The 12,998-nt window shown below is 46.4% G+C and overlaps 1 protein-coding gene across 1 annotated transcript in view; it reads left to right on the top strand.

Annotated features, from left to right (window-relative positions):
* Positions 1-12,998, top strand: part of LOC144151073 (long-chain-fatty-acid--CoA ligase 4-like) — a 110,545-nt gene that overhangs the window by 48,495 nt on the left and 49,052 nt on the right. Inside the window, exons 9-10 of the mRNA XM_077682294.1 lie at positions 12,360-12,424; positions 12,681-12,752. Of these exons, the coding sequence (XP_077538420.1) occupies positions 12,360-12,424; positions 12,681-12,752 (137 nt within the window). The remainder of the gene's footprint in view (positions 1-12,359; positions 12,425-12,680; positions 12,753-12,998) is intronic.

The raw sequence follows: 12,998 nt of genomic DNA, 5'->3' as shown, positions 1-12,998 counted from the left end.
TCTGTGATAGCCTTGATTTTGGCTTCATCCGGTCGAATGCCTTCCTGGTCGATTTTGTGTCCCAAGTAGATAAGCTCTCGGACGTTGAACACGCACTTGGCCTCATTGAGCGTGACTCCCGCGTGGGCGAGGCGTTGTAGAACTGTACGAAGAGTATCGTTGTGCTCCTCTGTGGTAGCTCCCCAAACGAGAATGTCATCCATGTGACAAAAGACCCGTGGTATTCCATCCAAGATGGTGTTTATCTGTCTCTGAAATATCTCAGGGGCTGAGGCAATGCCAAATGGGAGGCGATTGAAGTGAAACCTTCCAAATGGTGTGATAAATGTCGTTAGCTTCCTGCTTGATTCCGCGAGCTTGATCTGCCAGAAACCTGAATTGGCATCCAGTTTTGAAAAAATTCTTGCTCCAGAGAGAAGTCCTAAAGTGTGCTCAACCGAAGGAATCGGGTGCCATTCCCTTAGCACAAATCGGTTGAGCTCTGTGAAGTCCACACACACACGTATGGCTCCTGTGGGCTTCACCACCGGCACCATTGGAGCGCACCACTGTGTTGGCTCATCTGCTCGAGAAATGACGCCTGTTTGTTCCATTCGTTCCAGTTCCTTTTTTGTCTTCTCATAAACGGGAATGGGAATGCGTCGGGGTGAGCACAGTGCAAACGGTGTCGCTCCATCTTGAAGGCGAATGACGTACTTCCCTGGTAGAGTGCCTAGGCCAGTGAAAAGTGACGGAAACTCCTTTTTAGGGTTGACCGTGTGGCTGACATACTTGAGGCAGGGCCATCTTTCGTGTCGACGATGTACGATCGCGGCTCGGCTGCAGCCTGTACCACTGTCCCCTTTTTCTTAAGGTCTGGAGTTTTTCAATTGCTGGCTTGCCGAGGAGAGGGCAGCGCACTTCCTCGAGAACATAGACATCTTCGGTGGTCTGTTGATCTCGGAACGCTAGTTGCAGTCGTGCTACTCCCCGTACAGACAACGACCGTCCATCTGGCCCGTGGAGCTTCCGTTGAGACTTGGCCAAAGTGGGGCGATGTTGAAGTCGTTCGAAGGCTTTTGGAGAGAGTACAGTTTCATCTGCGCCCGTGTCTATTTTAAATTTCAAAGGTTGTCCTTGTACCATGATGGTAGCTTCCCAGTTGTGGATGCCAGGTGAACTCACGGTGCCAAGAAACGCACATTTGGATTCCTGATCGGCGGCTTGAACAGTGTCCACCCTTTTGGAGAGGCATACGGACGAAAAGTGTCCCTTTTTGTGACACGAGTTGCATTTTGCGTCCTTTGCTGGGCAGGTAGATCGGGAGTGCGAACCTCTACCACACCAACGGCAAGGCCTAGGGACCTGAGATGTGTTAGCTGTGGGTCTGCCTTGACTCGAGTCAGAAGGTGGTTTGCGTGTGTCTTGCCGCTGTGCACGACGTGTAGCGCCCACCTTGTTGACGGTTGGCAGGTCGGGGTGAAGCTCTGCCTGCTGTTGCCTGACCGTTTCGAGCTGGCGTTCTGATACCAGGGCTTTCTGAAGCGTTAGGTCGGGGTCGAGCTGCAGTCTGGCAGACAACTTCTTGTCACGAATACCCACGACTAAGCGGTCACGGACCAGTTGCTCCTGAAGGCTGCCGTACTCACAATGCTGGGACAGTGGGTGAAGCGCCGTCGCAAAGTCTTCGGCAGACTCCCCTTCTTCTTGCACCCGCGTGTTGAAGCGTGCTCGCTCGTAGATCACGTTGCGGCGAGGAATGAAGTATTTCTCGAAGCGGTCCATCACGATGCTAAATTTCTTTGCTTCGTCTGGGGCGAGCTCAAATGTGCTGAAGATGTCCTCAGCCTTGTCCCCCATGATGTAGAGCAAGGCATCTACTTGGTGTTCTTCCGGCTTCGCGCTTAGGCCTGACGTCGTGTAGAAGCGTTCAAACCTTCTCCGCCATTTGGGCCACTCGTTGGGTGAAGAAAAGCAAAAGGGATCGGGAGGCTGAATAATGAACGACGACATACTGGGAAAAGCAACTGAAGGCGTTTCTGTTGGTCGGTGTGGCCTCTGTTTTCCGTGGCTTTGCAGTCACTCCTCTTGATGGAGGCAAAGGCCGCAAGGCCTAACTCGGCGCGGTGTTGCGGCGGTCCGTCGTGGCTTGCTGGGCGTTGTCCAGTTTACCGTGGTCCTTGCAGGCTGGGTTTGTGGCGATGCTCTCACTCATCTTCTGACACCATGTTTTAAGGACGGTCGCAGGTGTACGCCGTAAGCAAGAGGCAGACCCGGGGCTCCGCGTCACCAGTTTATTACAAGAGCGAACTGTTCTAGAAATCTCTCGCGCTGCCAGTTCACGCGCATTGCCCGCGATGTTGCTGCGGATGCCAATCGACATGGGAGGTTGACCATACAACAACGTTTATACTTCCCTCAGGCTCTCCTATTTTAAGGAAAGGTTGTGTGACTCTTCCATTCACCAGATGACTTTCTGGCCCGTACATGAACGGGAACAGAACGAGCTCTTCAGGCCGAGTGGTCACCGCAGCGCCGGCACTTCCGAATATGACGTCATCTGCCGCCAGCCAATCGCGAAAGACAGCCAGGGCTCTTGCCGTGCCCCCGGGCAGTGGTCGTTCGTTTTGACGAAAAAAGATGGTTTGGGGGTATTTACACATATAATAAACATGTTTTTCGAATTCAGAGTCAAGAAAACCATAAAGTAATGCTCTCAACAAAATTTTCTTGGAAAGCTCTTCACCAGCCCTTTAATTCCTTGCGTTCCTATCTCCCCACTTTGGTAATTAAGTTAGAGGTAACGAAGTGTTTTATTGTGTTTTTATAAGGCCTACCAACCCCATTCTTGGTGTTTTGTGCCTAAATTCCTATAAATGCCTACAAATACCTATTTTCAAAATCGGCGCCGATACGAACACTATATAGCCTTAAGTTTCGCTTTCGAGTGCAGTTTGATATCGTTATTCATGTTACCGGGCAACTTTGAATAATCTAAACTATATGGGGTGCATGGAGGAGGGTGCAACCTAGTCCTCTAGTTCAACCGACTCCTGGAAAACAGCCGCGCAGAGCCGTCAGGTGAAAGGAGAGGGAAGAGCAAAAAAAAAAAAAAAAGAGACAAATGCGGCGTACAGGCTGACTTTGTTTTTTTTTTTTTTTGTAATTTACTTTTTATGGCTCGGACAAGGAGACGTTGCCATACCCTTTCGCCAGAGCCCACCGGGACCCCTCATGAAAATGTTTACCGAGATTTAGTAAACTTGTTGTAGACATTGCTCAAAAGAATCCTATAAACATTTTGTCAACATTCTATAGAATATTTCTATTGAGTTTCCATTACAAATTGGCCACCGCGTTTCAATTAAAAGTCTATAGAGCCAAGTCAGTAGGCCTTATCGGTTCTGAATGTAGTTTCTTATGAGTTTCTTATGGGGTTTTTATAAAATATATTCAATAGGTTTTCTATGCAATTCTTACTGAGTACAGTATCAACAGCCTGTTGCGTGGAAATATGGTTTGAATACAGTTTCTGACGGATTTTTATTAAATTTGTGGCAATTAATTTTTTATAAAATTCCTATTGAGTATAGTCGTAACATCGTGTTGCGTGTAAATAAAGTTTGAATAGCCTTTTTGATGAGTTTTTATTCCATTTGCCAGGATTAGCTTTCTTAAAATTATTATTGAACATGGTCGTATCAACCTGTTGCGTTTGAGTCAGCTTTGAATACAGTTTCTGTCGGGTTTCTATTAAATTTATCTCAATTAGATTTCTATAAAATTCTTATTGTGCCCAGTCATCACAACCTGTTGCATATGAGCAAGGTCTGAACAGAATGTCTGATGAGTTTTTATTAAATTTATCTCTATTACCTTTCTATAAAGTTCTTATTGAGTGTAGTCGTAATATCCTGTTGCCTGTGAGTCAGGTTTTCTGGCAAGTTTTAGCAGAGGAGCTTTGCAGGGGCTGGAACTCTCCGTCGGTGATGTACGCCATCCAAGGCGCCACCGCTCCCAAGTGCTCCCAAGACGAAGTGACGGGACGTCCATCGCGCGATCTCGATTGATGAGGCGGGGCAGGCGGCGCTATAGCACCCCACATATATGCACCGATAAGCTACCAGACCTCCGTGGGTAGGCTATAGAAACGCAATACAGAGTCTATTGAAACTCAACATAATGGAGGTAATAAGATTCTTGCTGCGTGTTCGTTATAAAAAGTTTATTGCCTGTCTAATGACCACAGTCCACACATTCGGAGTTCAAACGACTTTATAGAAAGGCAATACAAAGTTTGTTAAAACTCAATATAGTGAAGGCAATAAAATTCATGTTGCATTTTTGCAATAAAAAGTTCATTGATTTTATATTGGCCGCATTTTTAAGATGGGAGATTTGGTTCACTCTATAAAAACGCAATACGAAGTGTATTAAAACTCCATGTCTTGAAGGCAATAAAATGTTGGTTGAGGTTTTGCAATACAAAGTTTGTTGACTTTTTAACGAGCACAGTCTATAAACGATGAGTTTTAATTGACTTTTTATTGACTCAATAGAAACACAATAGGGGGTCTATTAAAACTCAACGTCCATTTTCATGAGGGACACGTTGGGAAGCATGGCTAGTAGCTGTTCAGTATTAACTGCTACTTTTCGGACATCAAGGCCGTGATCAACGGCTTTTCAGGGGACGAGAGTGCTACAGTCAGAAAAGCTGAAGCTTTCCTCTTTGTGGATAGCTTTCAAGGAGCCCTGAAATGCTTGTGCGCCAACTTGACGTTCCTCGTAGACACTATCAATAAAAGTAAAAGTTCAGGAGAAACTCTAAATATGAACGTTGCGCAAAATCTTCATGTCAAGCAAAGAACCCTCGTGATTTCTGAAGGACCGAAAACCGAAAAGGCACGTGAAAAGTTACAATAGCTCCTGGGAAAGAACGAGGGATTTTCTGTTTCTAAATAAATTTCAGGAGTCCTTGCTGGTGAGAACTCTAGGATCCCTGTGTCGGTTAAGCCATCGAATGTTCCCAAGTTCCATAACATCTGTCGACGTCGAGCCTTCCTTCTAGACGTACTAGCTCGTATTCAGTGACAACAGGCACAATTTTGAATCCGGAAATCTGGATTCTTTTTTTGGGAGGGATTCAAATAAGACGAACCAATGAACATGATCCCTTCGAGTTCGTCTCAACGGGAGTATACTGTATTACCTTATAGGGGCAAATAAAAGCTCTGCGGGATAACAAATTTAAAGATTTTGAAATTAAAAGAAACTGCATCTCATTGGGTTTGATAATTAAAAAAAAAACAAGTCGGGGTGTGTTGCCTCGGGACCCTGTGCCGCGCTTTCCGAATGCTGTCACCTGTGGTGTCACCGAGCACTCTGTGCGCATTACCTGGCGCCGGTAAAAGGAGGCGCAAATTTGATTGTCGGCTTCAGGCTTGAAATTGTTTCAATATCTAACTGGTACGATTTTATAGCGACAAGGTAATCAAAAAGTCGGGTCGCCCGGTTTTTCACTGAAACTTTGACAGTTCAGGTTGGCTCAAGTTGTTCAGTTCTAGCTGAATATAAGCCTCTGTTTGTGGTTCTTCGTGCGAGCTAAGCGCATAACCTAAGTTAACGCCATCACGCAGTTGAAACCGCCTACTACGTTTCAACAATTAAAACGGTGATAAGCCACTTCCGGGTTCCGTCTTATGGAGTAAACGCAGTCAGCACACTGATTGCTCCGTTTTGTTTACTGCCCACAAATATGCCATACGAATGTTCCTGCATTATAAGGTATAGAACATGAACCTGTAATTTGAAATCCCTTTCGAATGCAACTTCTCTAATTAAATCATTGTTTCACGCCATACTAAATTTTAATGAGGTATGAACGTGTAAATCTAACTGAGTAATACTGAGTAAGCTGAGTAATCTGAGTAATACTTATGTTGTCTTCACAGCCCCTTTGAAAGCACAATGAAGTAGACGCCTGAATAAAGTCGTACCATTGTAGCAAGAAATTTAATTATTTATATTACTATATATAGGAAGCGTAGAGCCTTGGCTCGTTTCGAAAAGCCGGCAGAGTGAACACCAGGCGCCCTTCGTGGTCGCCCCACGAACTACCCCAGTGACGTCACACTAGTTTGTTGTGTGGTTTGTCGGTCGGTCAGGGCATGGGTCGGTCGTAACTGCTGTATCTAGAGAGTTGAAATTTCGGAAGTACGCGGTTATTATAGTGTGGGGTATACTAAATATAGGTATTTGGGAACTACACCTTAGAGTAAGTGAAAGACGATAACGTGTTTTCAAAAATTCTTTAACCTCGCACTGGTTTTTGCCATGTATGTAAGCCATTCAAATGTCTAAAAACAGTAATAGTATTTCCCCTAACCAATTCTTAAGGTGTTAATATGGATTCAGGGTAAATTGCGTCTTTTTACGGGTCGATTGATGCATGGATTGTGATTTTGCTGACATATGTTACCTCTGACTGCGCTGCCGTGTCACCTGCTGGAAAACGGAATTTATGTTAGGGACGCACGGCCGGGGCGTGCAAGCCAAAACTTTTTCTTGAGTGGAAATTGTGTGTTATGCTCTAATATTAGCTTCCTGTCCGCGGCGGCCGCTTTTCTGATGGAGGCGATAAGCAAAAGCACCTATGTGTTCGAGATTTCGGCGCACGTTAAAGATCGCCAGGTGGTCAAAATTAATCCGGAGTCCCCCACGACGGCGCGCGTCATAACCTGTATAGTTTCGGCGTGTTAAACCCCATCACCAATCAATCTAATGTTAGCTTATACTATATAGTTTTCTCTGCCACAAAGCATGGTAGTCCCTGGTGTCGCCACTTGCGCTTGTGATGTAACGTATCTGGTTAAAAATCGGCATAATCGTTCTGGGTTCATAATGGATATTTCTTGAGCCAGTAACCTTCTAGCGCCTTCATGGTGGTCTTAGAGCAGTCTCTTTAACGGCGATTCTTCGGGGGGTCATGTGACGAACACGGACATGCCAATTACGGACAGAAAGTCATTTTTCTTGTGAGTGTTGCTAAAATTTTAAAAATTGAGACTCAGCCGCTGTCGTCTCTCTCGCGCTTCACCATGTCGTCACGTGCGCTTCTCTTCCTGATATTTGATTCTGTCTACGATGGTCTCACGAATAACGTTGCGAATTGATTCCAAGCCAGATTCGGTGTTAAAACTCTGCATTTCAGCGACATTCTGTTCACATTCAACGGAGAAAGTCATTGGACAATGCTTACACCTCTTTTCGTGTCCTCTTTACGGTCGCAGCGGAAAGTTGTATTTCCGCAACAGCAACGTGTCATGTTGACAAACGTAAAATATTCCCTGCTATCACCGATTAACTATTTTTTTAGAAGTTTCCTTCCAGAGAAATTTCAATAGTACAACGCAGCGCTCTAATGCCCCACTGCAACACCAGAAACCCGAATTACCAGAGCGGAGTTGCAAACATTGCACGTACTCTCGATCGATCACTCTGGCACGCGGCTTAAGTTGGCAGTGTTCAGCCCCTGTGCTGTTGTTTCAGTCAGGTATCATGCGCTTTTTTGACACGTGTGTGGGAAAGGTTCTCTGCCCTGGCACTATACCCCTCGCCGATTCGAGACGTCGACTGTACCGCGTCAACGAAGCCGAGTTTGGACGGCATCTACCGTATTGCAAGCTCGTTTATCGCGTATAAAGTGCGCATGAACACAGGATAAATATTATTCTGAAATAGGGCCGTATCAAGATTCCGGAGACTGAAATAACGTGAAACCTTATTTAAAGCATGTGGGACGTCACTGAGGTGGCGGTTGAGGCTGCCGCGATTTGCACGCATCTCTCTCTCTCTCTCTCTCTCTCTCTCTCTCTCTCTCTCTCTCTCTCTCTCTCTCTCTCTCTCTCTCTCTCTCTCTCTCTCTCTCTCTCTCGTTTGGGGCTTTATTATGGCCGCAAATGATGAGAGTCCGACAATTTTAATTCAGTATGATTTCACGGTGCGGTACTGCTCTTTATAAAGAAGCAAATGTGGGGCTAGTGTTGATTGGCTAGAAGGACGCCTTGTTGGCGTTTGCCACATTCCAGGGATGCCAGCTTGGACGCCATAAAATTAAGCCCGAGCCCGTAGAATATAAACCGGATTGCAGTGTCGAGAATGCTTCTGGCATGATTTGTCTTCCCTTGTTTTGAAAGCAATGGCTTCCCTTTTGCAAACAGTGTGTGTTGCAGATTGTGTGCTTAAAAGATAGCCCCGAGATGCTACGAAAAAAAGTTGCTTGGGTTTGGCATCTAAAAGTACGGATAGCGAACCCCTACCATTTTCTCTGTTATATAATGCGTGTGATTTTTATAGCAGCGAACTTTAATTTCCGCGAACGGTTTTCTTACTCCCTGTACTGCACTGACCGGTATGCGAAGTGCACTTGAGTCTGAGAGTACAGGAACCATTTCCTTTTACCTTTGATTATACCTGTGCACCCACTACGGTGGCTGCATGACTATAAGGCATAGCTCTGCTGAGCACGTGGTCGCGTGTCCGATTACTGGCCGCCGCCGTCGGTTTTCTTACGGAGACAGAAAACCGAACCACTCGTGCAGGCAAGACGTTAACGATAGGCGCATTAAATACACCCTGATCCGTAATCTAAATTAATACGTAGTCCTATGAAACGGCGCGCCTCACAGCACAGGCTCAGCTTCGGCGCCTAAAACCCAAACTTGAGCATAATTATTTTCGTGCATTGCGCAATTCGGCTCCAGTGCAGCTGTAGGATTCACAGACGGCGCCAAGACCGGTTTCAGCGAGCATCTTAGCACTCCTTTTCAGCTCCACTTCACATAATCCGATCCATGGTTTTTCGGGATTCCCGCCGCTTTTCGCCACGATCCTGTTCGATTGCAAACATTGCCGTCTCTGAATGCTGAACGGCATTATTGAGGACGCCAACTGTGAAAATAAAGATAGCAGTGCTTTTTTTGGTAATGGCTTCTACCCAAACAACTTCGCCGAACAGGGCAACGCAGACACAGGTCAAACTTAAACACATGCACTGAATGAAGCAAAGATGTAGGCTGTCTCAATGGTCCCTAAATTTAACCCGCTCCCATGGCATCACCATGCACGCGCGAAGCGCTAGAGGTACATATATACGATGGTGGCGGGAACGTAATGGCCTAGAAAAGGGGTTAGAATTTCTGGCGGTTCACTAATTTTTCAGACACACCTGTTTTGGTGCGGCGACGTGTATTTGGTTTCGAGGTACTCATCGTAGCAATATCCAGCAACGTTATAACTTTTTGGCCGGTAGGAGTGAGATAGTAAGAAACATCTGAGTATTGGACGCTGTATTTGCGCAGAAGTTATTTTGTTTAAAACACGCGGGCGCAAGCGGTCGTAGCGCTTTATGTTCTGGAGGAAGGAAATTGACAGCGAACTGACAGTTGGCTTCACTTCCTGATCTTAACTTAGTTATATTTGCAACAGGCATATGTGCCAGATTGTAGTTCTTGTGGTTCTTCTGGAGAATTGTTCACATCAGTTTGTTTCGGTCCCTTGCAACAATTTGCTTAGCGTACGACGTTATCCTTGCTCGTGCATTCCCGATACCTCAGAAACAGTCATACCGCGATCCGCCACGTGGACGGCCACAGAATGGATCGGATAGGCCTTCGAACACCACACAAGGTGACCAAGTATAGTACCACTTATAGCGCATAAGGACAACCAGGGGCGTACACAGTGGCTGGACGCCATCCGGGCTATCAGAGACGTTCAGCGGCAAAGCGTTTCTCCCACACCTTCGGAGCTTACCTGGCTCGTCTATGTGGTACTCACAGGGTCATAAGGGGCGCGTTGACACAAGGCCAACCAAAAAAAAAAAAAAATGAAGGAAGCTTACACTAACGCGTAAGACTTGAAGGTAGCGAAGCTGTACGCAACCTAGTCCACGATTGCAGCCGATGTGCTTTTTCGCTGCCGTAACGACCTTTACTGCATCATTGTTGTTATAAGTGCGAGCTTCTCTCCTTTTTTTTGCAAGGGGTAATCATTGGAAATCACCTTGGAGGGGCGTACGATATGACGTGTCTTTTTCGTTCCGAGCAAGTGTTTCCACGATTACGGCGAACGCTGCAGTCTTTTTCGTTCCGAGCAAGTGTTTCCACGATTACGGCGAACGCTGGAGTCTTTCTCGTTCCGAGCAAGTGTTTCCATGATTACGGCAAACGCTGTTTTTTTTTTTTGGGGGGGGGGACAAACTTGGCCAATTTTCCTAAGTGGGTATGCTTGGCTTGACGAGCATGCGCCGGGGACGCTGGGCGGCCGACGCGAGGCACGCACTGGCGAGCGCTCGTCACCGTCTTAATTTTTTTAACTGCTGGGTGGTCGCCGCAATATTGGCCAGTCTCACTCATTGGGTATGCCTAGCTTGACGAACGTACCCAAGGGGAAGCTGGGCGGTCGACGCGAGACACGCACACACGAGCGCTAGGCATTTTCTCGTTTTTGTTAACTGCCGGGCGGTCACCGCAAGGCCGGCGCTCATGTGCGCGTGCACGGCAATTTCTTGGTATTTTTAACTGCGGACACGAAAAATTACGATTTGCTGAATAGCTTCCCTGTTAAAAAAATTCAGGGCAGTTTGCACTCACCGCAAGACTTGAATGGCGAAGCTGTTGTAGGCCTAGCATTGCCCGACTCATAGTTAAGTTTCAGTATCATTGCTTATTTGCATTGTTGCGGTGCTAGTAATCATCGTCATATGCACCGAAGAGGTCGTCGTCTTCTTCCCGGCGAGTGGTGGATTCAGAGTGATCCTCAGAATTGTATACTTCCACCAGCTCAACTGGCGAAGCTTGCACTAGGTCGTGCAAGGCTTGAACCATAGAGAAGTTGCAGGGTTTCTTTATACGTGAGCACTGAAGGACACATCACCACGCACTTGTAAATGTTTTAAATTGTTTATTTGCATGTTCCGTCATTGCTTTGAACTGCGCTAGTTGTAGTCATCTCCATATGCATCTATACCGTCGTGCCCCTCGTGGAAAGCATTATACGCGTGGTAGAACTAGGGCTGGAGGTTTTTTTTTTATTTTTTTGCAAAAGCCATTGCGCGAGCCGGAGACTCGGCGGTTGGCACGAGGCACGCGCTCACGAGCGCTCGGAATTTTCTCGCTCCTCGCGGTTCGTGCCATTTTTTTTTCTTAAACCGCTGCGCTTGCCGGGGACGTCGGAGGTCGCCGCGAGGTACGCGCTCACGAGCGCTCCATATTTTCTTGGTATTTTTTTCTGCAACAGCGAACTCCGCTGCTAAAAAAACCGCTCGGGAGTCCATCCAATTTGCATGGTTATATAGCACTCGCATAATTCACCGTACAACTCAGGCTGAGCTTGAAAGCACGCAGGTCCATTTTTTGTCGCTGGAAATGTACTGAGATAGCACAGTGATAGCGAGTCGGGAATGTAGAAATAACAAGTATACTACGAGGACGCCTACCCCATCATGATGTACATTGCCGCTTACTTGTTAAGTTGTAGCATTGCCAGCAGCTAATTAAGCTGATCATTTTTTTAATAACGCTTGTGCTGTAAGATGCACCCTAGCCATTATAGTTTATCACCACCATTCGTTAAGGCTCCCGAGGAAAAGCGATAGCAAAAGTGTGGTCGTGCTGCTGACCGGTCTGCTAATTTACACTGCGCAAAAAGGGCTTCATGGGCCTTGGTTTTAAGCTTTGTGATAAAAGCTTCGGTTGATGCTAATTCTTTATTAGCTATATTAACTTTTGTAACTTATCCTGCCCTTACCTGACCTGATATTTCTTACAAGAGTAGTCGCATGCGCATATGCAGCTTACAACTCCAGTGAAGCTAAGTTAGCGAGACGTCGTATATATAGATCGCATATGAGCTTCTTACAGACTTTTGCTATGATTAATACACCGTGCGAACTGACAAAACGCAGCCACATTATTCACGGCGATAGTCTTGTCGAAGCTCATTCACTTCGCTATCCGATCAACTTATGACGACCCATTGGTTGTTCGGCGAGCCGTGGAGTCGGAGCAGTCAAGTCAATGCGTAATATTGCGCGCCTAGGAAACATCATAAAATATCGGTGAGGAGGATGCAGAAAGGGGAACATCACTTTAGAATTAGTTTTTATGCTGGATAAACTTGCGCAGACGCACCCAGAGTTGCCGAAACATACCATACGGACTCCAGACTTTATTCCTAACAAGTAATCTCACAATGTTTAATCCGCACAAGCCATCTCATAATGTCAGCGCCCCTTTAAATGGAAACTTTCTGACATGGCGCCCTAGTTGGGTCTTTCTGCCACTAACGTAATTTTGTGCGCGTTTCATCTGTTTCAGAAGTTACCTTTATGGCGCTGGGCGTGCGGATTGGCTACTCAAGCCCCTTTACTCTCACTGATAAGGTAAGCATACAGGTAGGGCGTCTTGCGATGTTCCTGGCTTTGACAGCCTTATTTTCATTTTGGGTGCGTCTACATAAAATACCTTCATGCAATGAACAAGGTTCTTCAACAGCATAAGGCAGGAAGAGATGGCCAGGTGTATGCATAAAAGATTTGTGCGAAACCAGGACTTAGCTGTGCCTCATTGTCTAAGGTTTCCTTTGCGGCGCCAATATTCTGTCTTAATGGCCTTAACGTTGCTCTTCTCGTCAACCAGGGCACCGCACTACTGCCTGGAGTCGTTGGAGACGCCTCGATACTAAAGCCTACCCTCATGGTTGCCGTGCCGGTGAGTGGAAGGTCTTTCTGCGCTTTCCATTCACTCGTTTAGCTGGCTTCAGTATTACACAAAGTTCCTTGCTCTATCGAATGAACTGTTAGGCAAGCGAAGGATGTATTAATGCGCGAGCAAAAGAAAACGCACTTTATATCAAACCGCTCCTCACTAACGCGAGAAAGTGGCGCGTCATTCTCCCTCTCGAAGAGGCGAAAATTGATTCGTTCTTAAATCTGCTGAATGGCCTATCAGTGTACC

The sequence above is a fragment of the Haemaphysalis longicornis genome, unplaced genomic scaffold (genome assembly GCF_048455015.1).
Source record: "Haemaphysalis longicornis isolate Haplotype H1 unplaced genomic scaffold, Haemaphysalis longicornis Haplotype H1 scaffold_1, whole genome shotgun sequence".
NCBI classification, from domain to species: Eukaryota; Metazoa; Arthropoda; class Arachnida; order Ixodida; family Ixodidae; genus Haemaphysalis; species Haemaphysalis longicornis.
Note: the sequence above shows the minus strand (reverse complement) of the source record. Positions and strands in the feature narration are given on the sequence as shown.